We start from the raw sequence: 27,060 nt of genomic DNA on the forward strand, positions 1-27,060 counted from the left end.
CTCGGTACGAAGGTACTTGTTTGTAGAACGACTTAAGTTCAGACAAATCTACCCCTTTCGAACCATATCTAACCTCCCCCGGACCATTAACACATAGAAATATAAACTTGCCAACATGCCTGTCAATATACACGACATGAACAGATATTATTACTAAATGTTATTAATTTTAATTAACTCCAACAAAACATACATTTTAAAAAATATATAAAATTATAACTCGTGCATTGCCAATAATAATAATTTTAAAGTAATCATTACTAAATTTAACTAAACTTAATCACACTACATTCCGAAAAACTATATAAAGTTACACACAACAGACATTATTACTAAATGTTATTAAATTAAACTAACCCAAAAAACATCTACATTCTGAATAACTATATAAAATTATAACTTATGTATTGCCAATAATATCAATTTTAAATTTATCTCAATAGATCAACAAACTAATTTTACTATAACCAAAATTACTAAGCTAAATTCACTATACCGACAAACTAATATTTGTCTATGTCTCATATGTACACCTAGCTTTGATCTAATACTTAACACTGCACCATTTATATATCATATCGACTATTACATCTACTAACTACGAGTTAAGATAAACTGCGAGATTTCAAATAATACCTCAAGCGAAGCGAAGATCCGGTAGAGCTTCGCTTCAATCTTCACCCTCCTCCCCTCCCTCTCTTCTCCCCTCCTCTCCTCTCCTCTCGTCCCTCCCTTTCTTTCTCTTCTCCCAATTCCTCTCCTCCCTCGCTTTCTTTCTCTCCTCCAGAATGAACCGGCATGCCCCGACCCCGGCTGTTCCTCTGATTTTAAAGGGCGGGGAGCCTACCGCCGACGGATCCGACGGGATATTCCCGTTCCTACCGTTTGAATCGGCTGAAGGTTGTTACCGCCGCTTCATCCGGCAACAACCAACTACCGTCATTTCATCCGGCGGTAACTCCATGAGCCCCACAGCTGCGAGGATTCCACATGCCGCCCGCCATTTCATATGGCAGTAAGCGGTTTCCCTCGCCACGGTGTCTCATGTTCGTTGACGTGGCGCCCCTTGCACAGATACCGCCGGATGAAACAGCGGTAACTTTTCTTACCGCCAGTTCAAACGGTGGTATGGGTCTAAATCTGCTAATTTTTTCTCAAGTATTTATTTCTACAAAATCGTTAAAAAATATATAAATAAAAAAATTCTGATGATGACAGTCCGAATTGGTTCATTTTTCCTCTTGAGATTCTGAACACGATTCGGCCAACATCAATCAAATTGACAACGGACAAATCGTCTCATCGTTGACAAGCAGGCGGAGTGTGGGCCAGAAGGCCCCTCGATCGACTGGAGGACCGACCGGCCGGAAACGGACCAGAGCGAGTTCGCCATAGCAGCCAGAGAGCCAGGCACAAACAGAAACGTCACCATGGGAGTACCTGAGCTGAGCGTGAGCGTAACACAAGGAGGAAACAGACCGCGCAGGCACGGACCTATCAGACGTTCGGGGAGTGGCATGGGGGCCGAAGCTTCTTTCTCTGCGGCTTCGTGCCGTGGTCACGGCGATGTGGGACGCCATCGCGCATGGACGCACACATGCGGCCAGAGAGCGCGCGGGTGCCGACGAGGAGTGGAGTTCGACCTGGAAAGGTGCGTAGCTCTCGCCTCCCCGTCGCATCAGATGATCAAAATATGCAGGAACGGTGAGCGCGCCCACAGCACGAACGCGCCGAGAGAGCCTGGTGCTTGCCGAAACCGGAGTTAATTAGCATATCAGCAGCTCGCCTCAAATCGCTGCTCCGATCCCTCCTCATCAGCCTCTTATCCGATCCCTGTTCATATTCCCGGCTCGTTCGTGTACCCCGGACCCCAGCAGACCTGAAAGGACGATGGAATTAGCTCATAGCCCCTACGGCCATCGAACAACCCACTACTAGCTCGTTAGTCGTTACGACTGTCACTTTTGACTTAAGTTAATCGTTTGCTCGCTCGTACAACTTGCAGTGATGCTTGGACAGTGTTTGCTCGCTGTGCCTTGGGAGGATTGGAACGAGTGACACGGCGGGTGGTCACTATGTGGCCTCTTTCCAGTACCGCGCATCCAGAATGGCTTCAACTATTGAACATGACCGATCGATCTTTTGTGGTACAATGCATGGATAACCTAGCTTAAAATCCTCTGCAAGTTGCCAAGTTGTCTGATACAGCTTAGAGCCTTAGACTACTATTAGTATTCCTTTCTGTTTGCATGCGTGCACTTGGATTATTACAGCATATAGGGCGCGCATGGAGCCATGAGCCTTTCTTCTCTTGTCATGAAGCCACTCGATATAAGGTCAGGTTTAGTCCTTTTTGTTTGCCTAGAAAGGCCAGTCTAACTGACCTACTCCTTTCGTTCTAACGTTCTAAATTGTATGTCATTTTAACTTTTCTGGATATATATATTTTACCATATATCTAAACATAATATATTATATCTAAACATAATATATTATATCTAGGTGCATAGTTAAAATCATGTATCTACAAACACCAAAATGACTTAGACGGACGGAGTATAGGAATATAAACAACTCGTGAAATTGAAGATCATCATGACGCCTTCCTCGTGAATTGTGGCAGCGGTTTGTAGGGTAGTCTCTCTTATTTGCAGCTTGAGTGGAGTTGTAATGTTGTTTTTTCCTTTTTGTGGTTGTTATTCCTTTTCTTTAACAGAAATTCGTCAAATCTCTTGCCATCCTTTCAAAAAAAATCATGACATCTTCGTTCCGTTCCTGAGTGCAAACGAAAATTTTACGTCATGACTGAAGGAAAGGAGAAATAGTTATGCCTCAAAAGGAGTTTGAAAGCGTTAGCTCGAAATTTTAATGCACTGATTTTATTATTTTAGTTGAAATCCATCTCGTTTTTAGACAGAATTACAGTTTGGGCCAACTCTTGCAGGCCCATGCTGCTTTCTGTGTATAGTCCAGCCCACAATTTACGAAACGATTGTTTATAGTCAGGCCCACGGGCCCAAAAGGAGCCGATGGCCTAGGAACGTCAGAGACAGACACGTCGGACGGAGAACAATCCTACGCGGCCGGACCGAGCCACTCCCATATTGACAAGTCACCGCCACGATGGCACCTCCGCGGCCAGGTGTCCCTCTCCCGCGCACCGACGGGTCGCAGTTAGTGGAGGCTCCAATACGCCAGATCATGTCGACCATATTTAACTCATCTATTATATTCAGTGGCTAATGATGAGAGTAAGTGCGGTTTGGCTCCCGCCTTTTTTTGTTTCAGTGAGCCGCTCTCGGCGCATTTTGGTCTTACAAAAGTCAGCTTGAACACGCAATCTGTGGGTGTTTGTTATGCTCTCGTCTTCATCTTCTGTACTTGGCAACTTGTTTGTTCCCCAGCTTGATCGAGCAGGACTGCCTTTTGCAAATTTGTAGCTTCGTTACAGGACCCTCTCAAAGCAATCTAAACATTAACAAGGTTAAAAATACGTTGTGCGTTTTTTTTAAAGAAGAAAATGAAGCACTCCCTTGCAAATTTGTATTCTTAATTCTAATAAAAAATTGCTTTTGCCAATGAATTATGCCGCCCATCTGGCTCTTCCATCAGGTGGCTAGTGAGGTGCGTCTTAGCTCCATGACTCGATGTTGTCTCCATTAATCCACGTTCGACTAGTCCATCAGGTCAAGCTAATCTCCTTTTGGAATTGCCGCTAAACAATCCACTGACGGCGACCCCAAATATCTTACTGCCCCCTCCCCGTTCCTATATAAACCCCTCCCCACGCCGTGCCGCGAGAGAACACTCTCCCACTGTAAACAAGTTTGTTCCACCGCACACCCTGACTTCTTCACGTTACAAAACTTGCAACTTGCCAAGATAGGATGGACGTCGAGCAGCTGCATGCAAGGAGGCTCCTGTCGCACGCCGCCGCCGCGGCTGCCCCGACGCATCGGCCGGCCGTGCAGGAGCAGGTGCAGGTGGCCGAAGCGCGCACGGGCGCCGCGTCGCCCTTCAGCTCGCTGAACGCGACGGTGATCACGGTGCTGTCGATGCTCCTGTGCGGGCTCGTGGTCGTGCTCGCGGTCCACGTGATCGTGCGGTGCGCGTTCCGCGTCACGCGCCGCGTGTGCTACGGCCAGGAGGAGCCCCCCGGCGGCGGCGGCGCCGGGGCGTCGGGGGCGTCCCCCTCCTCCTCCTGCCAGGCCGACCCCAGGAGGAAGGGCGGCCGACCCCGCCGCGCCCTGCCACCGCCGGTGGTCTATGCGCCCGAGGTCGAGCTCGCCGGGTGCGGCGCGGCGGAATGCGCCATCTGCCTGACCGAGTTCGCCAACGGCGACCGCGTGCGCGCGCTGCCGCACTGCAACCACGGGTTCCACGTCCGGTGCATCGACCGCTGGCTCGCCGCGCGGCAGACGTGCCCCACCTGCAGGCGGGCGCCGTTCGCCGCTAAACCCTCCCTGCCGGAAAGGGCTGAGGCGCCGGAGGCTGTGCAGGTTCAGGTGCAAGTTGACGCCGGCGCCGGGCAGCGCGAGACTCAATAGCGAGAAGCAATGAAGATTAACTGTACAGTGTTGGTGAACAGCGAACATTTTTGGACGTGCTCTCATCTGTGATGCTGCGATCATGATCTTTTTTGGTTTCTTTTTTATTCTTTTCCTTTTTTTTTCTTAACGCTGTAGAAGTGGCCCGGTCCGATAATGGTATGAAGTGGCACCTGCAGTTGCAAATATATGGTGGCCGACGAAGCAACTGTTGCACATAAGGCTTTTGTAAAAAAAAAGGATTTCCATGGCTCCTTTAGTCCTTTTTGCATTGGTGCCACGGTCGCACGGGAATTGTCCATGACTCGACCTCGTGGAGTTCAATTACGTGTTGGAACTCGGAAGTGAGTGAGGTCCTATGTATGCATCTTCTCTGCGACGAACTTCACAGTCCATCAAACATGGCACGGCCCACTGAATACATTCGGCCCATGAACTACTAAACAAAATCCTCTCTATAAATAACATAAAACACCCTTTCGAGAAAGGGTAGAAACAAGTAATCGCGGACAGGACTATGGTATGAAGTATGTACTCTGATGCATCGTCTCAAAAACAGACCTCTTTCAAATTTTTATTTCTCTTTTATGAAGAATCAGAAGTGCATGTTGCAATATAATCGTCTTGGAGGCGAGTTTTGAGAGTTAGAAGGCTCACTTCTTCCTCCTCGTCAATTTTCACCGTTTCTTTCTCTTCTCCTTATTTTCTCTCTTCTCCTCTTGCTCAGGAGGTTGGACATAGAACATGAAGGGTCAACACCTTTGATTTCCGTTGATCATTTCACATCTTTCCTCCATGAAAAAATACATTAATTAGTTGGAACGTATACATGTAGCTTCCCTGCCTACGTGTGCTAACCGCTTGGTTCCGTGTCGTGTGCTTCTTGTCAACAACGTACTACTGCTCTTCTTCTTCTTAATATAATGATTCACAACTCAGTCAAAATATATACTCAAGGTCAAACCAAGTGTATTAATTTAAAGTCATTTGAGAATAGGAATGTGGAACAACTATAGGCCAACAACAAAAGACTGAGCACTTCATCAAATGTGATAGAAACGTGAAACGTCCACCCGAAGGATCTCAAAACTTTCCAATACCACTTAATGACAATGCCACCATTTCATGAGAGAAAAAAAAATCACCCTATGCGCTACAAAGTCAGACTACCAAACATTTTTTTACTTATAATACCATGTGCCATCTTGGGTTGCTTCCTTCGAAACCCGTCCAACTTTACATTATCTAGCCCCATTCACCGCAATAATACGCCAAAATAATGCGGAGGGCACGAAGCACGCTTTTGAGTTGGACGTTGGAAAGTTCTCCCCGCCCCCAGAGTGGGATCTCTGCCGGCCGGGCCCGAGTGCTGAAAGCACCGACGATGTATCACCGCCCGGCTCCGTTCAGCGTGCGTGGTGCCGTTGCTGACCTGCTGTTCCGGCGTCAGAGGAACCGGAAAAAGGATCGCGTCAGATCTCCGGCAGAACGTGCGAAATGATTGCACCTGTTCAACTCGCGGGAGTTCGGTTTCGCGCTTTTGGGCACGTTTAGTTGCCCAAAATCCCAACTTTGATACTATACAAAAAGAAGATTCTCCATCATATCAAATTTACGGTACATGCATGGAGTACTAAATGTAGACGAAACCAAAAACTAATTGCACAGTTTTGTTGTACTTTGCGAGATAATCTTTTGAGCCTAATTAGTCAATGTTTGAACAATAATTCACAAATACAAACAAAATGCTACAGTTGCGCATTTATGGCAAAATGCAAATTTTGCCACTCCCATTTGATAACTAAACAAGGCCTTTCCTGGTTTGGCCTGGCGTCTGGACTCTGGCGACTGGTCCGTACGGAGCTAGTGCGGGGGCGATTTCGACACTGATAATGGCGCTCTCGACTCGACGGTCTCAAACTATCGGGTTTAAATCATGTTGATAAGTTTCTGGGCTCCAATTGCTGCGATCCTTGTTGCGATCCCGAGTCACGAGGTTGCTGCTTTGAGGGTAATTGACTTCGTACCTCGTAGCGAATCTTTAGGGCACGGACAGGAGTACGGGAATGGTAGAAATCGCGATCATCTGATGAGGATTGGGTTGGAGGTGAGTAATCGCCAACGTTTAACCTGTCTGGCTTATCTGCCTCTGCGGTGGTAGATATTTGTGGGGGCTCGGATCGCACTCGGTAAGGGTGAAATGAGTGTACCCGATAGTGGAACGTGATAGGGGTTCCTCTGTCTCTGAAGATCCTCGGAAACATCCCATGTGATATTTGATCCTGCTAGAAAAACTTCTTTTTAGACTTTTTTTTATAGCACAGTAAAAGGGTTGTGCACTGTTGCCGGCGTCCGGCAGGACGACGGACGACGAGGAGGACCGGACTTTTTTATTTTTTTATTTTTTATTTTGGTATTTTTCAAAAATATATATCCTAATAAAAAAATTAAAAATCTAAGCCGTAGTTTGAAACTGCGGAAGGTGCACTGTAGCAACCTTACTGCCAGTTGAACCGCGGAATTTCCCTCCAGTACACTTTCAAAAAATTATAACTAATTCATATGAACTCAGATGGAGATAAAATCTATATAAAAATTGTAGCTCTCGATGAGATTTACAACTTTGTAGTTAAACATTTTCTTTTAGATCCATCTTGGTTTTCAAATAATTGATAAAAATTTTAGATCTAAAATTTTTTAATCTAAAATTTGTGTCGATTATTTGAGCACCAAGATGGCTCCAAATGAAAACAGTTTGAACTGTAAATCTCGTCGAGAGCTACAATTTTTATATAAAATGTATCTGTATCCGAGTTCATATGTTATGATTTTTTGAAAGTATGCTGCCCAGTTTCGTATCTAAATTTGAAATTTTAGATCTGAAACTTGTGTCAATTATTTGAGTATCAGGATGATATTAAATAAAAAAAGTTCAAACTACAAAGTTGTAGATATCGTCAAGATCTACAATTTTTATATAAAATTTATTTTTATTGAAGATCATATGAATTAGTTATAATTTTTTGAAAGTGTAATGCCCAGGGGAGGGAGATTCTGCCGGTTCAACTGGCGTTAAGGTTGCTATAGTGTACCTTCCACCATTTCATTTTTCTATAGCCATTTCAAACCACGATATAAATATAGATTTGTAATTTTTTAATTTATGATATATATCTTTGCAAAATACTAAAATGAAAAATATAAAAAAAATTGGAGGACTGGAGGAGAAATAACAACAGGGCCTTTTAAACCATGAAGCCCATCAGCCTAGCTCGGTGGATCTTCTTGGAGCCTTTATGCCCACGAACGGCACAAATCTATGGGCCTTTCATTTTCGTGTGCTTTTGGGCTGGTTTAGGAAGCGAAAATTCTATGGGCCGCACAACTAAATTCTAGAACCTTCTTCCAGAGTCGTCGTCGTTGGTGGCGCGACGGAGCCCACCCACTACCGACGAGTGGGCCGGGCTGGTTGCGTTAGTTGGCACCTGCGCTGGTGGGTCCATCGTCCACGTCCAACCCACGGACCCCGGCCGCCGCCCATGTCCCACACTCCCCAATCGACACCCTGTCATCCGACGTGGACGTGTGCCGGTCTCGGCACCGAAAGCTCCGCGCTGCAGCCACCGTCCGCCCGCGATGATTAATTCCATCGGTCGGCCGCTGCGTCTCCATTGACCCGGCCCCGGGAAGGCGGCAAGGTCAGATGCTATTGGCTGGCCCGGTCGCCCCTGCGCGTGCGGGTCGCGAGCGCTGCCGTCATGCCGTGCCGTGACATGGCGGCTTCCCACCGGTGCTAGCTAGCCACCCCGCAGGCCGCAGCCACAGCGTGAAGCCCGCGCCCAGCGCCTGCAGACCAGTCCAACCAGGCGGGCTCGTATAAAGAGGCTCGCTCCCCCGCTTTGGCTGCCGCTCTCCCATTTGTCCCGTCTCGCTCTCGCGCTCGCGTCACCGGAGCTCTCCAGAAGCAAAGGGCCGGGGCGATCCGATCCCCTTCGCTTCCTCGTCAACGCTGCCAAGGTATAGCCGGGTTTCCCCTTGCTCTCGCACCGATTTGATCGGAGGAAACGATCGGTCGTAGGCAAGATTCGGTTCGATTGATCGCCGCGCGACGTTCCTGTCCGAGTTGACTTCGATTTCCATGTGAATTTTGCTGTATTTGGCTGTTCTTTTTTTGTCTGACCCCAGCATAACGAGCAAGAATCGCCGGCATATGTGTACTATGTGTGCTAATTTCTGCCTCTGCGGTGTTCGATCGGATTCTCTTTTTGTGTGATGTACCTTACGGCCCAGTCAATTTTGCACGAGATTATACTATATCACTTAGCAAGTGCTGATACCATGGTAGGATGTGCTAAGATAGGATGTGGCCTAGCGATCCCTGATGGGTGCTATGCTAATTCGTTGCAATTGCCAAATAGCGGAAATTATATCCAGGATACTCTGTGAAGAACTGGAGATGATCTAAAGCTGCGAAATCACAGTGCTTGTGTCCAAATTCGATTAACCATTTTCAGCCAAAATAGAAGCAGTGAGGTTTCAGCCGATACATCAATCAACGTAGATAGGTGGTATTTGTTGGCAGTAATTTTCTCTGCTACCGTGCATGTGTGTGTTTTATCATTGCGAATAAAAAAACAGAGCTCCGATGTGTCGTGTATATTATGTCACCGAACTTGATGCCAATCAAGATAGGAATAATTTGTATTATCAGCCACCACTAAGGTCCAGTCAATCACTGCAAATTGCTCGAAAGCTTATACTTGCATAAGTCAAGTAGCAGTTTCTTAATCATGAATATGTTCCTCAAAAAAATAGTATCTGAATATTTGTTTTTGACTGATGAGTGGTATACCGCACTTTGATGTCATCATACCATTTTATGGCTTTTACTTGGGTCCGTGGACCACTCAAGCTGTGTGACGCTTTTAACACCACTGCAGAATGCACTGAATTTGAATACATTCTGAATATTATTATTATCGAAACATACATTCTGATTTCTGCATACAACTTTCTGCTGCAGAAAACTTTGAGGAATGGCTGAAGAGGATATCCAGCCCCTTGTCTGTGACAATGGTACTGGAATGGTCAAGGTTGGTTATCCTGTCACTCTGTCTATCCTATCATTGGCACATATGGTCTTCAGGCTTCAGCTTCGTTTTGCCTGTTCATGCATTTCTGACTTCGACTGAACTGGCGATCTCTTGATGCCAAACAGGCGGGTTTCGCCGGTGATGATGCACCAAGGGCCGTCTTTCCTAGCATTGTAGGCCGGCCACGCCACACTGGTGTCATGGTTGGCATGGGCCAAAAGGACGCCTACGTGGGCGATGAAGCTCAATCCAAAAGAGGTATACTGACACTGAAGTATCCAATCGAGCATGGCATTGTCGGCAACTGGGATGACATGGAGAAGATCTGGCACCACACCTTCTACAACGAGCTTCGTGTGGCACCTGAAGAGCATCCTATACTGCTGACCGAGGCCCCTCTCAACCCAAAGGCAAACAGGGAGAAGATGACCCAGATCATGTTCGAGACATTCAACTGCCCGGCAATGTATGTCGCCATCCAGGCCGTTCTTTCCCTGTACGCAAGTGGTCGAACAACTGGTATGATCACTATGACGAGAACCTTTTTTTCATGTCAACATTCAACAAGCAGTGCAACTGAGAACTATTTTTCCTGCAGGTATTGTGCTCGACTCTGGTGATGGTGTGAGCCACACTGTCCCAATTTACGAAGGGTACACGCTTCCTCATGCTATTCTTCGATTGGACCTTGCTGGCCGTGACCTTACCGACAACCTCATGAAGATCCTTACCGAGAGGGGTTACTCCTTCACCACAACCGCCGAGCGAGAAATTGTCCGTGACATCAAGGAAAAGCTTGCCTACGTTGCCCTTGACTATGAGCAGGAGCTGGAGACTGCCAGGACCAGCTCCACTGTTGAGAAGAGCTACGAGCTGCCCGATGGCCAGGTTATCACGATCGGTGCAGAGAGGTTCAGGTGCCCTGAGGTGCTGTTCCAGCCATCCTTCATTGGCATGGAAGCTCCTGGTATCCATGAAGCCACGTACAACTCCATCATGAAGTGCGATGTCGATATCAGGAAGGATCTGTATGGTAATGTCGTCCTCAGTGGTGGCTCCACGATGTTCCCTGGTATTGGTGACCGTATGAGCAAGGAGATTACTGCACTTGCCCCGAGCAGTATGAAGGTGAAGGTGGTTGCGCCACCGGAAAGGAAGTACAGTGTCTGGATTGGTGGCTCCATTCTAGCCTCTCTCAGTACCTTCCAGCAGGTTGTTACTGTCTCAAAATTTAAGTGTAATGTTTCTGTTTCCTTTGCAGTTCTGTTGTAGCTGAAATCTCATTCCTTGTTATTACTATTATTTATTTGTGCTGTAGATGTGGATCTCCAAGGCGGAGTATGATGAATCTGGTCCAGGCATCGTCCACATGAAATGCTTCTAAGTTCCTGGAGCAGTATATCTGTACTTGTATTTTGAGATGCAAGATTTGAAGGTCCCGTGGCTTCTCCATCATTCTTGGTTCTTTCTGAATCCTTGAAGGGCTGTTAGCCATGGAGCATTGTGAATGGTGGTAAAGTCGTACTACATGAAATACTTCAGCAGTCTAGGTCGTCAGGTCAGTCTTTTTTTTTCCCGACAACAGCACCGCGTCAGGGCCTTCCTGTTGTATGCAGTTGATCTGGGTTTTCCAAGACGCAAGGGTGTCGGCAGCTGTTGCCCTTGCAGTTTGAGTCTTTGAGAGCTTTGAGTTGGTTTCAGCACTTCAGTACATGGAGCCGAGTTTGCATTTTGTAACCAACGCCCCGGCGTGGGTGTTGATGATTTGTGCTTGTAGGTCTTTTTTTTTCTCTTTTCTTGAGACAGATGTTACTGTTTGTGGAGGAACAAATTGTTTATTCTTAAAATGTTTTACATACTGCTATGATTGAAGCAAGCTTTAGGGAGTAGTTCAGTTATACTCTCTATCCCAAAATATAAAGACTGGGCGGATTCAGAATGGGGCCGGGCTGAACTGTTGATTCACGCCTCCTGGACCTCCTTTCTCTAATTAAGATCATAGTTTTTTAGGCTAAACACCACATATGTTAAAGGGGCTATATGGGCTCGCCCCGGGCTGCAGCCCGAGCCCTAGATCCGCCCCTACTTACAAGTTTATAAAAAGTAAAATCAAATGGGCATCATTAGAGCCATTACAAAAATATATTTTTGTAGCTTACTTATTTGATGTGGTAGATATTAACACTATTATTTATACACTTGGCCAAACTTAAGATGATTTGATTTAGGACAAATTCAAAATTCCTCATATTTTAGGATGAATGGACTAATGTCTTTGCCTTTAGAAGTGTGCAGCGGTCTCTCATTTTCGTTAGCGAAAAGACAAGACTATGCATGAATGCATGATTCGGTTAGACTCTCGATCTTACGGGACAAAAGGGTGTGTTTGGTTTGTGTAATTGTGTCAAAGAGTGTCCAAGCTAGCCAAGCCAAATTTGATATCTTGACTAATTTTGGCCATCATTTGGTTGGGTACCAAAATTTGGCTTCTTCTTTGGCTGATTTAATTGATTTTGGTGGCCAAAATATGAATTGTCTAAGAGGAAATTTGATCGCAAACCAGGCATACCTAAAGGCCACGAATGTCTTTGAAGATCTTACTAAAAAAATGTCTTTGAAGATCCATGGAAGATATGCAACATTGCAGAAGTTTTCATTCCGACATACCTCTAAGACTTAGCTATGAATCGCACATACAATGCATGGAGACATGGAGTGTTTTTTTTCTAGAAGATCCACCAAATCTATTGTTCACAAAATAGCTAATGCTTTGTACAACACACAAGTTGATTTTATGCTTGGTTGAGTTGTAATGACACTGACAATGGACTATGCTTATTCTGTTGTTCAATGTTTATTGGATACTGCAAATTATTATTGGATATTGCAAATAATTGTAATGTATTTCTCATTCAGTTATTTGGAATAGAGCTGAGAGAAAAAAAAAAAGGCCGGCAAAACACCCAAAGCAGGTGCTGCGCGCCAGCAATCAGCGGAGTTCTTGGCACCAAACACCAGCAAAAAGGAAGAGTACTGCAGGGCTAGTTAAGAGGAGTAAATGAGGGTAAACTTGACATTTTTCTCTAAAATGCTAAATATTAGCACCCATCCAAATAGCCCTGTGCTAAAATTTAGCACTTACTATTTGATTTTGAGGGTGCTAAGGTCCTGTTTAGATACACCCTCCTAAAGATTAGGAATTCACTTTTAGAACACTTTTAGGACTTCTGCATTCAAACATGGATCCTAAAAGTGCACTCCTAAACTTTAGGAGGGCCAAGGGGTACTAATGGATCCTATTTCTCTAAAAAGTGGTCCCCAAGTCCCACTTTACCCCTATTGCCCTCGCATGCATTAATGACGTGAACAGTGTAGGGGTAGTTTGGAGGAGTAATTGGGGGTAAAAATGATATTTTCCTTCTAAGGTCCTAAAGACTACTTAGTCCATCCAAATAGCTCTGTACTAAAGTAAACTAGCAATTTGAGGGTCCTAAACTTTAGATGGTGTTTGGATACTAGGTGTTAAACTTTAGCAATGTCACATCGGATGTTCGGATGCTAATTAGGAGGACTAAACTTGAGCTAATTATAAAACTAATTGCAGAACCCTGTGCTGATTCGCGAGACGAATCTATTAAGCCTAATTAATCCATCATTAGCAAATGGTTATTGTAGCACTACATTGTCAAATTATGGACTAGTTAGGCTTAATAGATTCATCTCGCGAATTAGACTCTATCTGTACAATTAGTTTTGTAATTAGCCTATATTTAATATAACCAAACATCCGATGTGATAGGTACTAACTTTAATAGAAGTATCAAACATAACCTTAGTACCCAATTCAACTTTCTAAGTTTGTATTAAACAGGACCTATCGCGAAGTGAAAATACACGGTTTCGCGAAGTGAAGACCAGATGATCGCCCGCCTCCACCTCGACACTGCTGCGAATCTGCGATCCGGGGAGTGCATCAACCAGCCAATCAGAACGCAGGAATCCCCTCCCACGGATCGCCCCCCGATCCGCGTGACACCACCCTCCCTCCGTACCTCAGCCAATCAGAGCGCAGCAACCTCCTTCCCACGGATCGCTCCCCAACGATCCGCGTGCTCACCCCCAAACCTAATCCGAGCCGTCCGTTCCCCTCCAATCCAACGCTCGAAACCCCATCTCCCTCCACGAAGCCCCGCCTCTCCCCCCAAAATTTCCCAGTCCCCCGCCGCTTCATTCCCCCTCGCACCCAGCAATCCTCAATTCCTCAGAGCAATCACTATTAGAATCCACTACTCGCGAAGCAACTACCCCGATGGCCCGCACGAAGCAGACGGCGAGGAAGTCCACCGGCGGCAAGGCGCCGAGGAAGCAGCTGGCGACGAAGGCGGCGCGCAAGTCGGCCCCGGCGACCGGCGGTGTGAAGAAGCCCCACCGCTTCCGCCCCGGCACCGTCGCGCTCCGGGAGATCCGCAAGTATCAGAAGAGCACGGAGCTGCTGATCCGCAAGCTGCCGTTCCAGCGCCTGGTGCGGGAGATCGCGCAGGACTTCAAGACCGACCTCCGCTTCCAGAGCTCCGCCGTCGCCGCGCTGCAGGAGGCGGCAGAGGCCTACCTCGTCGGGCTCTTCGAGGACACCAACCTCTGCGCCATCCACGCCAAGCGCGTCACCATCATGCCCAAGGACATCCAGCTCGCCCGCCGCATCCGTGGTGAGAGGGCCTAGGCGTCGTCGTCGTGGAGGTGGAAGTTGTAGTACTAGTAGCTGCTGGCATCAGTGTCCAATCAGAAGGTGTAGAGATGTGGTGGGTTCCTTAGAAAAGTCTGGTCGGATCATGGAGTAGTTGGTCCTCTGCTGTAATTTATCGCATCGTAACTGGAATTTTTGTTTAGATCCGTCCTCGTTCTCTGCCCTTTGAAATATTTTATAATATTTGTCGATGCATATGGAGGGATTTTTTTCCAGTTGCCGGTTGGCGATTTTGTACGTGTACTGAATTGTTGATGCGTATTCGCTCTCCACTTTCAGAGTAGTTCGTGTTGATCTTGACAGGGTGGTGCTGGGCTGTCACGCTGGGCCCCACTGTCATTGACTCATCTCCCCTTCTCTGTGAGTGCTAGTGCGTTGCGACCGAATCCGGCAGGAGGGGAAAGTGGCGCTTGCTTCTATTCGTCCTCGTCTGCGATCTCCGTCCATCCAGCCGTCGCGGCGCAGCCAGGAGACTGCGAGCGGTGTAGATCTGTGCGTTACGAGATGAAGATTACCGCGCTCCTGGTGGTGAAGCCGTCGACCTCGGGCGCCGGAAGCTCCTCGTCCGGCGGCGGGTCGGGCCCGGAGGCGGTGGTGCTCGCGAACGCGACGGACGTGAGCCACTTCGGCTACTTCCAGCGCAGCGCCGCCCGCGAGTTCATCGTCTTCGTCGCCCGAACCGTCGCGCAGCGTACCCAGCCCGGCCAGCGGCAGTCCGTCCAGCACGAAGGTAACCTCCCTCAGATCTGCTCAGCTTTCTGCCGTTGAGGAGATCCAGGGTAAGTACGGATTTGGGCGGGGGCGGGGGCATGGGCATCCTTTGCCTGCGGATCCGCTGGTAGTTTGATTGCTGGAGCAAGGATGAGTGGTGAAATTGTTCGGATTGCGAGTGGGAAACCAGGGATTGTTCTGTTGATGCATGTGATGTTCTAGGTGATCTTATTGCTGAAATTGTGTTTGGGCTTTCTATTCATCATCAGAAGATATTCTGGGGCAGCCCTTGAACCAATTCTGATGATATTTTGATGGTAGTAGCTAGGCGAGCATCACAGTTCATGGCTGATCCTCCTTTTGTGGTGCATTTTCTCATGCTGTGGTGACGTACCATTTTCTTTTCAGAGTACAAGGTCCACTCACACAACAGAAATGGTCTTTGTGCGGTGGCATTCATGGATGATCACTATCCTGTACGAAGTGCATTTTCTCTTCTGAATAAGGTACCGACCATTATTCCAGATGTTCCCATCATGTCAGTGCATTTGGTTTAGTTCAGCTTACCAATTATAAGGTATAGGGTGCCACTTTTCATTTCATTCAGTCAAAAGGTTGTTAATTCAGAACGCAGTGTCTCAAGTTAGTCAAAAAATAATTAAGTTGTATGAAGCATGCTATAAGCATTCTGCTTCTCAGCATCATTCGTAATTGCACTCGTGTTCAGCATTTTTACAATGTTCCTGTGCATTGTAGGAGAGGTTTGATTGGTAATATCAAAATCTATACTGCTTGCTAGTCGGCTAGTCCCTTAAATTTTCGTTACTGGTTGAAAACTACTAGCCAACCATTTATATCCATTATCAAAATGTTGTACTACTTTATAGTCCCTTTTAAAGATTCAGTTGTTGATATGATGAATTTGATGTAGGTTCTTGATGAGTACCAGAAGGATTTTGGGGACTCTTGGAAATCTGCTACTGCAGATGGAACTCAACAGTGGCCTTTCCTGACAGATGCTTTGACAAAATTTCAGGTTCAATAACTTTCTGTCCACATGTTGATTGATATAGGCTCATAGAAATTATCATCATCTTTTAGGAGCTAGTACTTTGGGGTTGTTTTATGCTACCGTCTATTGAAAAGAACAGCTAAATGAGTTGAATTTCAACAATGCCTGTTTCTTATCTCCATTGGGACAAGCCATATGTTTATTTTGGATGAAACAAGAGACATTCGGGGATTGGCTTATTGGGCACTATTATATACTTTGGGTATACCAATATAGTCATACATTGTGCTTGTACCTTCTTGTTCTAACATTTAATCAAGATTGTCATATCACTGCATTACTAGTTAGCACTAAAGAGTTCGGGAGTTATTCATGCAGCTGGGTTGCTCTGATGGCTGCCCAGATGGAACATGTTAAGTATTGGTAGTATTGTTATATTGTGTAATGCATATTGTGATGTTTGTGGCTATAACTTGATTATATTTGTGCTGCTGATACTAGATTACGCCTGTATTTTGCTTACTCCATACCTGTCACATAAGGGAATATATTCACAACAGTCTTCATTCTGTAGGACCCTGCAGAAGCTGACAAATTAATGAAAATCCAGAGGGACTTGGATGAAACAAAGATCATCCTAGTAAGTGTTACATATTTAAAATGTTACGTATTTAAAATTTTCTTTGCTGGAGATGTTCCAGTTTTGGAGAATAGCTACACCTTGATGTTTTTGGATTACTGTACTAGATCATTACTTCTGATTTGGTATAACATAGAGCTTGGGCATTACCTTTTACAGAATATTCACTCAAAGTTATGGCTTTACGTCTTATATTGCTTGTGCTGGCACTATATCTAGATGGGTCTAGAGATCCAAACCAAGGAGCATGCTTCATGCTTGTGCTGTTACTCGACCTGGATGGTCTTAGATCTAAGCCAACACTGTCTTTGGTAGTGGCACGTATTGAACTTAATTCTAATGCAGTTGGGTAACACATATAAATAGGAACGCTCCTTATCTGGTAAATAAGAAATGTGCAGTTGCTCAAGGATAACATTATGGTCTTTTTATGCCCTTATGCACATACTTTATGTCTGTATGTGCAACCTGCCCCACCTCGTCCTGAAGCTATTATGTTAGAATGTGGGAGTAACCTTACAACTATTTGCTAATTTTGGATCCTTTATGCTTGAATATTTTAACAGCATAAAACTATTGAGAGTGTCCTTGAGAGAGGAGAGAGACTGGATAGCTTGGTTGAGAAAAGCTCCGATCTGAGTGCTGCTTCGCAGGTAACTCTATCTTTGCTTTGTCAGATGAATGATTTCTTTGTTGGCATACAAGTGTAAGACATATTAAAGCTTTGCTACTTCTTGCTACCTTTTACTGTCATAAATTAAGCACTAAATGATCATCATGTACTAACATTGTATTCAGGCGTATATGCTCTGTTAGATTTATATTGCTAACTTTTCTAGCTAGCAACCACCATCTGCGGGAGTACTAAAAGCAAATTGCTAACGTTCAATCTTTTATGTTGCTAACTTTTCTAGCCAGCAATCACCATGTGCGACATTTAGTCAGGTTTGCATAAGCTAGTTTCCGGTACACTTCCATCACCTTTATTGTTATGACAATATGACCACTGGTCAATGTCAATCTAAATTCTAATGCTGAAGTGGCAGCGTTTGCCTAGGGCATATGATCTTTTTATAGCTTAGTAAGTATAGTGACAATATTACCACTGGTCAATGTCAATCTAAAGTCTAATGCTGAAGTGGCAGCGTTTGCCTAGGGCATATGATCTAGCTTAGTAAGTAGAGCATGGTTTGCAAGTTGTAAATATAGGTTTTCTGAATACTGTTTAGTCTCTTATACATATACTGAAGTGGCAGCGATTGCCCGGGCAGTGGGTACCATGATTTCTTTATAGCTTAAGAGGAAGTAAGAGTATTCCTGAATACTATTCAATTTCCAGAAGAGTTTCAATTTGCATATCATGCAGAGTATGACTAGTGCAAAATATGATAATGGCCTTTAAGGCCCTGTTCCTCTAGGCTAGAGCTGTGCAGTTTTAAAACTTCTTAGTGGCCTTCTGCTTAATCGTAGTTTAATCATTAGTATGCATTATCTCAGAGTTCGTTCTTGTATACTTCATCTTCTTGAGAGATGTTTTTCTGTGTTTCAGATGTTCTACAAACAAGCAAAGAAGACAAATCAATGCTGCACTATACTATAAACTCCGTCATGTCAGTCATGGTTGCAAAGAGCCAGGTTAATGCTGTTTCTTTCACAATATCTTAAGTATTGTTAGGCTTCATCTTCACTTTTCATCTAATAAATTTCTCAGCAAACTCTTTTATTCCTTTTTATTTTCAGAAGAAACAAAAACGACCAATATTGTATGAATCTACTGTAAGTTAAATTTCTCGTGAAGCGTGGTTACAAGACTCGAGGTTGATGCTGTTGGGTTCATGTTAGGGAGGCAGCGATTTTCCCTGAATCCCCAGAATTTGGTTGTTTACATGTGAAAATTGCTGTGTACCGTAATTCTTGGTGATCATTCAACCTTGTAGAACCCACTAACATCATTTATTGTACTATAAGGCTTTGCCGCAAACCGCTGAAATCACATACATCTTTGTTTCCCCTGCTTTGATTGTTGAATTCTCAGAGCACAATTGTAAAGTAACTCCCCGAACGGACTGGAACCTGCCTGCCTAGCGTGAAGGTGAGCCGTGCAATCGGCATGATGCCGTAGCGGCCCAGCCATGGCGCTCTCACTTGAAGCTGGACCAGGGAACCACCACTCCACCAGGCATATTCCACGCGTAACGGCCAGGCCATCAGTCAGTTAACCCTCCTGCATCATCATCACGTGGAGCACCCATCCCGCCAGGGAGGCCGTCTCGCCGCTTTCGCGTCGGACTCAGGCCGCCGCTACTCCCATACTTGGTCCTAATCCCCCCTTCCCGCGTTGGCGCCTTCCCCCGGCGGGGCGGTTTCTTCCGCACGCGCCACGACGTGACAAACCCCTCGCTCTCCGTCCCCTGCTACCATCCTAACGTCCTGCGCGGCTACGTACGCCACCGCGCCACCACAAGCGCCCAGCCAGCCGCAGCGGATAGAGGGGATAGGCCTCCCCGCCGATTCCGTTGGAGCTCCGCGGCCCTTGGCTCCCAGCCTCACTTTCCGCTGCCCTCCACGCGCTACGACCCCACCTCGCAGAGGAAACCCACCGCGCGACACGTCACGCCGAGGCCAGCCAGCCAGTTCCCGGCCGGCGCGGGAGCTAGATATACCCTGCGCGCTGGAAGAGCCGGTAAGCTCGTGCCCCGCGCGATCACCTGCTAGCCGGCCGAAGAGGAGGAAGAGGAGGGCGCGGCGGCGGCGAAGAGGAGGGGGACGAGATGGACCACGAGGCGGACGCGCACCGGACGGACCTGATGACCATCACGCGGCACGTGCTGAACGAGCAGAGCCGGTACCCCGAGTCCCGCGGCGACTTCACCATCCTGCTCTCCCACATCGTCCTCGGCTGCAAGTTCGTCGCCTCCGCCGTCAGCAAGGTCACTGATGCTCACCCCGTCGCCCGCTCGGGCGCCGCCAGCAAGTTTCGGTCATTACTTCTCACCACGTCTCTACGACCTCTAAGATCTGAGCTGAAACTTGGTAGAATAATCGTGCGTGCAGGCCGGACTCGCGCATCTCATTGGACTTGCCGGCGAGACCAACGTCCAGGCAAGTGCGCCGGCCGGCTTTATTACCTCGATGGCTCGTAAATTTCCTTCTGAGAGATTGAACTGACGATGCCTTGGTGCGACGTGTGTGTGCGTGTGACAGGGAGAGGAGCAGAAGAAGCTGGACGTGCTGTCGAACGAGGTGTTCGTCAAGGCCCTCGTCAGCAGCGGCCGCACCGTAGGAATCCTCCTTGTCCATTTGCGCTTGTCCCTTCCAGTTTCTTTAGCGTTTCGTTCCCTGACCCGGCGCCGGTGTACGCTTGCAGTGCGTCCTTGTGTCCGAGGAGGACGAGGAAGCAACGTTCGTGGACCCTAAGCTGCGTGGAAAGTGAGTAGCGAACTTGAGCGCCGTCTGCATAACTTGGTGCCACTTTTCTACTATCGTTAATTTCTGATGAAATGCGTGTGTGCCTTGCTTTTCTACCAAGGTACTGTGTTTGCTTTGATCCACTCGATGGCTCCTCCAACATCGACTGTGGCGTATCCATCGGAACGGTATGAACACAAGAAATCTCCGGGTCCTTTTATGAAACGTTGAAATTTCGTGGCAAAATCTCAGGATACTGACGTGAACAGGAAAACTTAGCAAATTAAAGACCGGTTCCTTTCTGTTCTAATATTGCTACCTGTTTTCCTAAACTTATGATTCAGTGTGTCACCTCCTCAAATAATTGGAAATTTAAGTGCTATAAGGTGCCATGATGGTGCTATAACAACTCGATTCGATGCCAAGTTTTGATCTTTACATGTCTCCTTTTCATTTTCTTTTTCCTTTTTAAAGAAAGGACACCACCTTTATTTATTAAGTGTCGTTGCATGTTTTCACCTCGTTCTTAAATTATTTACATGAGTTGCCATTCTATTTTTGGTTCGGTAGATCTTTGGAATTTACATGATCAAGGACAAGGACAATGTGACTCTGGAGGACGTACTGCAGCCTGGCAAGGACATGCTTGCCGCCGGATACTGCATGTATGGCAGTTCCTGCATGGTAATTAAGTCGTGGAAACCATCTTTCCTCGAGACAATCTTGTAATATCCCATCTGAACTGAGTTATGTAACTAATCTGATGCAGCTTGTTCTGAGCACTGGAAGTGGTATCAATGGCTTCACACTTGACCCTTCACTTGGGGAGTTCATACTGACTCATCCAGATATCAAGGTCATTTTGGAGTCAATTACTGCATTTCATTCATATTTTCCTTTAAGTGTTCAGGCAACAGATATCCCATCTAAACCCTAGAATACTGATAACTGCCATTCACCCTTCACCTTTTACAGATGCCTAAGAAGGGGAAGATTTATTCAGTCAATGAAGGGAATGCCAGAAACTGGGACGCACCTACGGCGAAGTATGGTTACCAAACTTTCTCACCCCTCCTTTATTTTCTAAAAAAAAAGAAGCTCCATCTAAAATTTAGACCATAAATCACAGGTTTGTGGAGAAGTGCAAATACCCCACAGATGGTTCGTCACCTAGATCTTTGAGATACATTGGAAGGTGAGTCAATCTTTCGCAAGAGATTCAGAGGAAAAATGAATGAATGTACTAACACACACACACACACTTCGCGACGGCTTTCTTCTGCAGTATGGTTGCTGATGTTCACCGTACCTTACTATATGGAGGTGTATTTTTGTACCCTGCTGACGAGAAGAACCCAAATGGAAAGCTCCGGTAAGCTGATGCTTAGTCTTATTTGACATCCCAGCGCCCGGAAGTTCCGAAGCCAACTCAATTTGGTTTGGTTTTCCAGTGTCCTGTATGAAGTTTTCCCCATGTCATTCCTCATGGAGCAGGCTGGAGGCCAGTCCTTCACAGGCAAAGAACGGGTAGGATTTCTGCCCCTCTTTATTTTCTTCAGAAATATAGAAACAATTTTATTTCCTTGTCAGAACTGCGTGTTCAGTAACAGTATCTTGATGCGGCAAAAAATGCTGATACACTGGCACTGCAGGCTCTTGATCTGGTCCCGACCAAGATCCACGAGAGATCCCCAGTATTCCTCGGCAGCTACGACGACGTGGAGGAGATCAAAGCACTGTACGCCGAACAGGCAAAGTCAAGCTCGGCTTGATCATGGCAGCATCAAAGTTCAAAGGTGTAAATCGACTTCCTGGCCTTGCTGTAACTCGATTCAGACATTTCTTTCTCCTGTGTCGTCGTAAGTTTGTAACATTCAGTGTAATAGTATGGAGGCCTGGAACAGCTTCACAAGCAACTAAAAGGGCCTCCTTATAAGTTACAACATAACGCTAATAAATACATATATAGTACATCTCTAGCAAGAGTAGTGGTGAAGCAAGCGTCAAGACTACTGTCGCAAGCTCTGTAAAATGTACTGCGCATAGAGATCCCTGCAAAAGAGTGATCGTGTCACAAAATATTCGTTATCGGAAGACGAAAATTCATCCTCTGGTCTGAAATGCTCGATGACACTAACATGGAGTACTTGATGGCATCACGGGCAGTGCTCGCTGGCTGAACCTCGTCCACGGCAACCTCCTTGTTCTCGTTCTTCTTATCTGAACATTTCGGTGGATAGTTACATGGTGCAGCAGAAATGGAATGGATATGAAAGAAGAGATGGCACGCTGAGGACTTTGGAAGCTTACAATCTTCGAAGAATCGTCGGATTTCCTGGACACGGTGGGGTGACAGTTCGCTGAGGTCATTGTAGTGGCGGTACTCGGGATCATCGGTGCAGACAGCTATGATCTTGTCATCCTTCTCTCCCTGTCCCAAGAACAGATCAATCTTAGCATTTCTCACCTAGAACTGGTATGAAGATGCAGGATTTTATGTCGTATGCATACCTGATCCATCATAGGCATGAGCCCGATCGCTCTGGCTCGAAGAAAGCAGCCAGGAAGAACCGGTTCCTGGGAGCAATGGTCGCAAACGGTTGAGGCAGTTATAACGACTCCTAGTTGGTCAGTGCAGGCCAGCAGGGTGGACATACCTGCATGAGGACCAGCACATCCATCGGGTCGTTGTCCTCGCAAAGCGTTCGCGGGATGAAGCCGTAGTTGTGCGGGTACACCACCGACGAGTACAGCACGCGATCGACCTGACAAGAGCTCAGACTAATTACCAGCAGTAGTGGAGTGGGTATGAAATATTTCTGCTTACTGATCGTGACGGAGTTGACTGACCTTGATGAGCCCAGTTTTCTTGTCGAGTTCGTACTTGACCTTGCTCCCTTTCGAGATCTCCACGACCTGTCTCGACGATCACAGTCATACACTCCTACTCATACAGGGAAGGAAAACAAAGCGATGAACTTGGTAGTAGAGTACATACAACGTTGAACACGGCAGGAGCGTCAGGACCTGGGCACACGTACAGAGACAGAGAGAGAGAGATTCTCGAGCGTTAGCAGCACTCATCCGCAGTCTACCCACGGGAACCAGAACGCGCGGTGACGCTGAAAAGAAGAAGAAAGAAATCCTCACCGATCTCGAGGTCGTGCCATGGGTGCGCGGCCACGGACCTCCGCGACAGGGACGACAGGATCCTCTCGTTCAGCCGCGGCGCGGCGCGGCCCGGCTCGTCGGCGCCCGCGCGCCTGACCGCCTCGCTCATCTCCTCCTCCTCCCCTCGCCCGTCTCGCCGTCCGGCGACGAGCGCGCTCACTTGTTCTGCTCGGCGCGCACGGTTCCTCTGCCCCCCAAGCGCCGCGCGTGCACCTGCTCCGCGCGTCCAACGTAGCACACGCCGTCCCGTTTAAAGCGTGCCCGTCTTGCCCGACCGCCCGCGCGTGCCCGTCCCCCGACACGCGAAGGGCCCAGGCGGCACCGGCGCGCGGGGTGGGGTGGTTGCTGCCACGGCGCACCGCTTCTCGCGAGTTCTGTCGCCTTCCTCGGCGTCTTTGGCCGCGCACGGCACGGCACCACTCCAGGTGGAATTCCACCTGCCTAATCTCTCACTTTCCCACGGAGAGCGGCCGAAGCTTCAGCATTCAGGTACCAGACGGACCCTGACCCTGACTGCTGCCTGCCGATTCAGCATCCACCACGGTGCAGCCGTGCAACCGATGCTCGTGCACTAGCAGTCTAGCATGAAAAACAAAAGCTTCTCCCCAGGTACTAGAAATTAAAATCAAAGAGCAGAATTGTAGGACACGGACACGATTCAGTTCCAGGACACAGAATGCGCTCCAGTAGGTAAATCTGAGCAAGAACAGCGTTTCACTGTGCTGTAAGAGAGAAAAGGGGAAAAAATGGTAGCACAGTTTAGCACTAATACTGCACGGAGCATTACTAAAATCCGGGCTTCCATTTACAAAGATAGTTCAGAAGCAACGATCAGTAACTTAACGAACTCTTTTTTTTATTAGCGGTAGCATCACGCGCAGCTGCCCACAAAAATGAGTGAAGGAACTGCCATAATCATCACGGGTTGACTGTAAGTTCATGGATGCTTTTTACCCGAAAGCATCCTGCTACCACAGTGTTGAAGACTGTAAGTTCAAGTACAGACCTGTAGCTAGCTGAAACAAAACGACGGGTCAAAATATACTAATCTCCATATCAAACTACAGCAAATGAATCATATCATGCATTCGACATTATGGAATGCGGTAGGTGCACGGCAGCCTTAATCCATTTTCGTTGCCTTCAGACTTAATTGTGTCTATTCAGTATCCTAGGAACACTCTGAAGTAGAACGGTGCTATGTTATCACCAGCTCAAACTCGGGTATCATGGGTTCATGCACAATCACATTGGAATGTTTGCAAAAAAAGAAAAGAAAAGAAAATGTAGCATTGCAATGCTTGTCACGAGAATTGTAGCATGCCTACATGCACGAAAACATCAGGTATGCAATACTACACAACATGATATAGCATAAAAACATCTAAAACTATATCCAGCACCAAATACTTGTATCTATTTTTGTATCAAAGGACCCGCAGCATCAATCAGGCAAAAAAAAATCTCTGGTAAAAACAAGATATCATCATAGAGTCCAACAACTTCAGACCTTGATCCAACCAGTTGACCTGCAATAAACACCACAAGATAGAGCAGACAAATTCGCAAGCCTACTATCAGGGAACATAATTCGAAGACTCAAAACCAACCATCGTGGAACACTGAAAAGTGACAACAGTGTAAGTCTCCAGCAAACGATCAGAGCAGAAGCATCCAGAGCAACTCAGAAGTTAAATGCACAGTGCAGAAATTTCTAAGCAGTCAAGCATAACATCCTGCAATTTTGAAATTGCATCTGCTACATTATTCAACCAGATAGTTAATGTATCAGTAACCACATAGATGCGTTATGCATAGCTTGACTCATGGTGGATATGTGATCGAACTGTTTTGGAGCGAGTTGAGCACTCAAGCCTGGGGCTTATCGGCGGCCGGCTCCGGCTGGGGCTGGGCCTGCGCCGGAGTGAGCGCCTTCTTGATGGAGACGGCGTGGATCTCCGCCATGTGCGGCGCCAGCGCCGTGTTCACCATCCGGTGCCGCTCCAGCAGCCGCTTCCCCTCGAACTTCTCCGACACCACCTCGATCTCGTAGCTCGCACCACACCTTCACACCAACAGCAACAAATCAATCAACAACGCAACAAGGATCCGTCGTTTTGATGGTCGGTCACAACTGAAGATGCGAAGGAAATCAAGTTTGGGCATTGGGAGCGAGCTTACCCTCCAGATGTATCCGTCACCACCTGAAATTGCAGAGACACAGCGGCGGAAGCGGTTAGGGTTTAGGTTGGAGATCGATGGGTTAAGGGAAGGGGTTTAGAGCGAGGAGGTGCTTACGAGATGGGAAGGGCTCAGAGCGGAGGTGATGGCCGCCTCGACGTCCTCCTTGGTGACGCCCATCGCTTCTTCGCCTCCTCTTCGCCGGTGTGTTCAGGTGGTGCGACGGATTGGCAAGCAAAGACGACGGCTTTGCCCTGGCGACCGAGGCCCTGTTTATTTCAGAAAGCTGTGTCTTTCGGCTTTTGCTTACCAGAAGGTGGCTTTTCGAAAGCTGGCTCTTGGAGAGGTAACACCATTTGCCAATCTAATTTTTGGAATGGATGGAGTGTTTCTAAACATTACAGAATCATCAAGAAACCTAATCGCAAAACGCTTGGGGACTTCTAATGGCCATGGCGGTCAGGCGGCACTGGTTGATTAAATTGCCGACGATTAGGGGCGTACAGGTTCCGACACGTGGCGCATCGTGGAGAGGAGTAATAAGGGATCTTGTGGAAGTACTTACCGAGGTGGGAGACTCACAAAGATGGTCGGAATCAGCGGCGGGAGGTGAAGACAGCGGCCGCTCAAACTTCATGTGGCGGGGCTCCTCCAGTAGCGAATCGATGGCGTCGACCGACGGAGCAGGTGCAGCTCGGCTTCAAGAAGCTTGCAACATCTTCTTCTGGCTCAGACGGGCGGCAGTCGCGGTGAATCGGCTAGGCGAGCTCCAGCGGCACTTGGCTCTGGTTCAGCGCAGTCCTTCATGGGCGGCTGCGCTTCGGCGACGGAGAGACGTCAAGGACCAACGGTAGGGCTTCAGCTTGGTGCGGAGATCGTCATGGTGATGGCCGTTTGCTCCAACAGGAAGAGGGGCGCGCGCCGGTCATGGCTCGGGCGCCACAAGACCGGAGGAGAGGGAGACGACGCAGATGGAGATGGAGTTGAGGAAAGAAAAATGACCGGTTCGCAACATAAACGATGACAAGTGGGTAATTTTCACGATCTTGACGTAGAAAGCTACGGAAAGCTCACATTTCACTGCTTCTGGACTTTCCATGTAATCATAGCTTCTGTGAACTTTTAGCTTTCGGAAAGCTCAGTCCAGAAGCTAGCTTTCAGCTTTCTGCTTTTTAGGCTAGAAAGCCCAAACAAAAAGAGTCTTACTTCTTTTCAGTTTCCGGAAAATATTCTTCCCGGGCACAGCTGCAATATTCGTATTCTCTTTTTCAGTTTCCGGAAAATATTCTTCCCGGGCACAGCTGCAATATTCATATTCTCTTGCTCCTCCCAGAGCCCTAGTGGCTTGGGAATCGAATATTTGGCGGATTTGTATGGTTGGGAAGTTTGTAAATTCAAAATAATCGTGAGGCCTTTTACATTTTTCGTCACAACCACAGCTTCCCTGTCGAAACTTTCACGTTCTTCCAACATCAACTATCAGCTCAAGATCAGGCATTCAGATAACAATATGCTGCGTACTTGCGGTATAGACTAGAGACTACCACTATGGC

The 27,060-nt window shown here is 47.1% G+C and overlaps 7 protein-coding genes across 8 annotated transcripts; 5 read left to right on the forward strand and 2 right to left on the reverse strand.

The window, feature by feature from the left end:
- The first annotated feature begins 3,813 nt into the window (after positions 1-3,813).
- Positions 3,814-4,814, forward strand: LOC101753016 (RING-H2 finger protein ATL75). Its single transcript, XM_004970637.3, has one exon. The coding sequence runs from the start codon at positions 3,888-3,890 to the stop codon at positions 4,545-4,547; it is 660 nt and encodes a 219-aa protein (XP_004970694.1). The 5' UTR covers positions 3,814-3,887; the 3' UTR covers positions 4,548-4,814.
- A 3,593-nt stretch (positions 4,815-8,407) lies between these two features.
- On the forward strand, positions 8,408-11,538 carry LOC101753417 (actin-7). Its single transcript, XM_004970638.4, has 5 exons — positions 8,408-8,564; positions 9,571-9,640; positions 9,766-10,159; positions 10,239-10,852; positions 10,959-11,538. Exons 2-5 carry the CDS (start codon positions 9,584-9,586, stop codon positions 11,022-11,024), a joined length of 1,131 nt encoding a protein of 376 aa, XP_004970695.1. The 5' UTR covers positions 8,408-8,564; positions 9,571-9,583; the 3' UTR covers positions 11,025-11,538.
- Positions 11,539-13,844: 2,306 nt separating this feature from the next.
- Positions 13,845-14,599, forward strand: LOC101754229 (histone H3.2). The gene has a single exon (XM_004970640.4). The coding sequence runs from the start codon at positions 13,950-13,952 to the stop codon at positions 14,358-14,360; it is 411 nt and encodes a 136-aa protein (XP_004970697.1). The 5' UTR covers positions 13,845-13,949; the 3' UTR covers positions 14,361-14,599.
- Positions 14,600-14,740: 141 nt separating this feature from the next.
- Positions 14,741-18,756, forward strand: LOC101753832 (VAMP-like protein YKT61). The gene is made up of 7 exons (XM_004970639.4): positions 14,741-15,114; positions 15,504-15,601; positions 16,027-16,131; positions 16,682-16,747; positions 17,314-17,400; positions 18,297-18,382; positions 18,488-18,756. Exons 1-6 carry the CDS (start codon positions 14,889-14,891, stop codon positions 18,345-18,347), a joined length of 633 nt encoding a protein of 210 aa, XP_004970696.2. The 5' UTR covers positions 14,741-14,888; the 3' UTR covers positions 18,348-18,382; positions 18,488-18,756.
- A 436-nt stretch (positions 18,757-19,192) lies between these two features.
- On the forward strand, positions 19,193-22,250 carry LOC101755852 (fructose-1,6-bisphosphatase, cytosolic). The gene is made up of 12 exons (XM_004970645.4): positions 19,193-19,677; positions 19,802-19,849; positions 19,952-20,026; positions 20,115-20,176; positions 20,277-20,343; positions 20,726-20,839; positions 20,925-21,011; positions 21,131-21,201; positions 21,285-21,350; positions 21,441-21,527; positions 21,607-21,682; positions 21,808-22,250. The coding sequence occupies exons 1-12, from the start codon at positions 19,519-19,521 to the stop codon at positions 21,925-21,927; spliced, it is 1,032 nt and encodes a 343-aa protein (XP_004970702.1). The 5' UTR covers positions 19,193-19,518; the 3' UTR covers positions 21,928-22,250.
- On the reverse strand, positions 21,973-25,053 carry LOC101754621 (soluble inorganic pyrophosphatase). Of its 2 annotated transcripts, none has more exons than XM_012846265.3 (8): positions 24,937-25,053; positions 23,306-24,855; positions 23,154-23,182; positions 23,006-23,071; positions 22,813-22,920; positions 22,667-22,732; positions 22,294-22,586; positions 21,973-22,207 (listed from the first exon to the last, which is right to left on the reverse strand). In XM_012846265.3, exons 2-8 carry the CDS (start codon positions 23,433-23,435, stop codon positions 22,165-22,167), a joined length of 735 nt encoding a protein of 244 aa, XP_012701719.1. In that variant the 5' UTR covers positions 23,436-24,855; positions 24,937-25,053; the 3' UTR covers positions 21,973-22,164. The 2 variants fall into 2 exon arrangements, with proteins under 2 accessions (XP_012701719.1, XP_012701720.1); XM_012846266.3 differs by lacking the exon at positions 24,937-25,053 and having other exon boundaries at positions 22,294-22,375; positions 22,466-22,586; positions 23,306-24,825.
- On the reverse strand, positions 24,970-25,883 carry LOC105914487 (protein BOLA2). Its single transcript, XM_012846267.2, has 3 exons — positions 25,625-25,883; positions 25,508-25,530; positions 24,970-25,391 (listed from the first exon to the last, which is right to left on the reverse strand). The coding sequence occupies exons 1-3, from the start codon at positions 25,685-25,687 to the stop codon at positions 25,196-25,198; spliced, it is 282 nt and encodes a 93-aa protein (XP_012701721.1). The 5' UTR covers positions 25,688-25,883; the 3' UTR covers positions 24,970-25,195.
- Between the last annotated feature and the right edge of the window lie 1,177 nt (positions 25,884-27,060).

Source organism: Setaria italica, chromosome V (genome assembly GCF_000263155.2).
Source record: "Setaria italica strain Yugu1 chromosome V, Setaria_italica_v2.0, whole genome shotgun sequence".
Taxonomy (NCBI): domain Eukaryota; kingdom Viridiplantae; phylum Streptophyta; class Magnoliopsida; order Poales; family Poaceae; genus Setaria; species Setaria italica.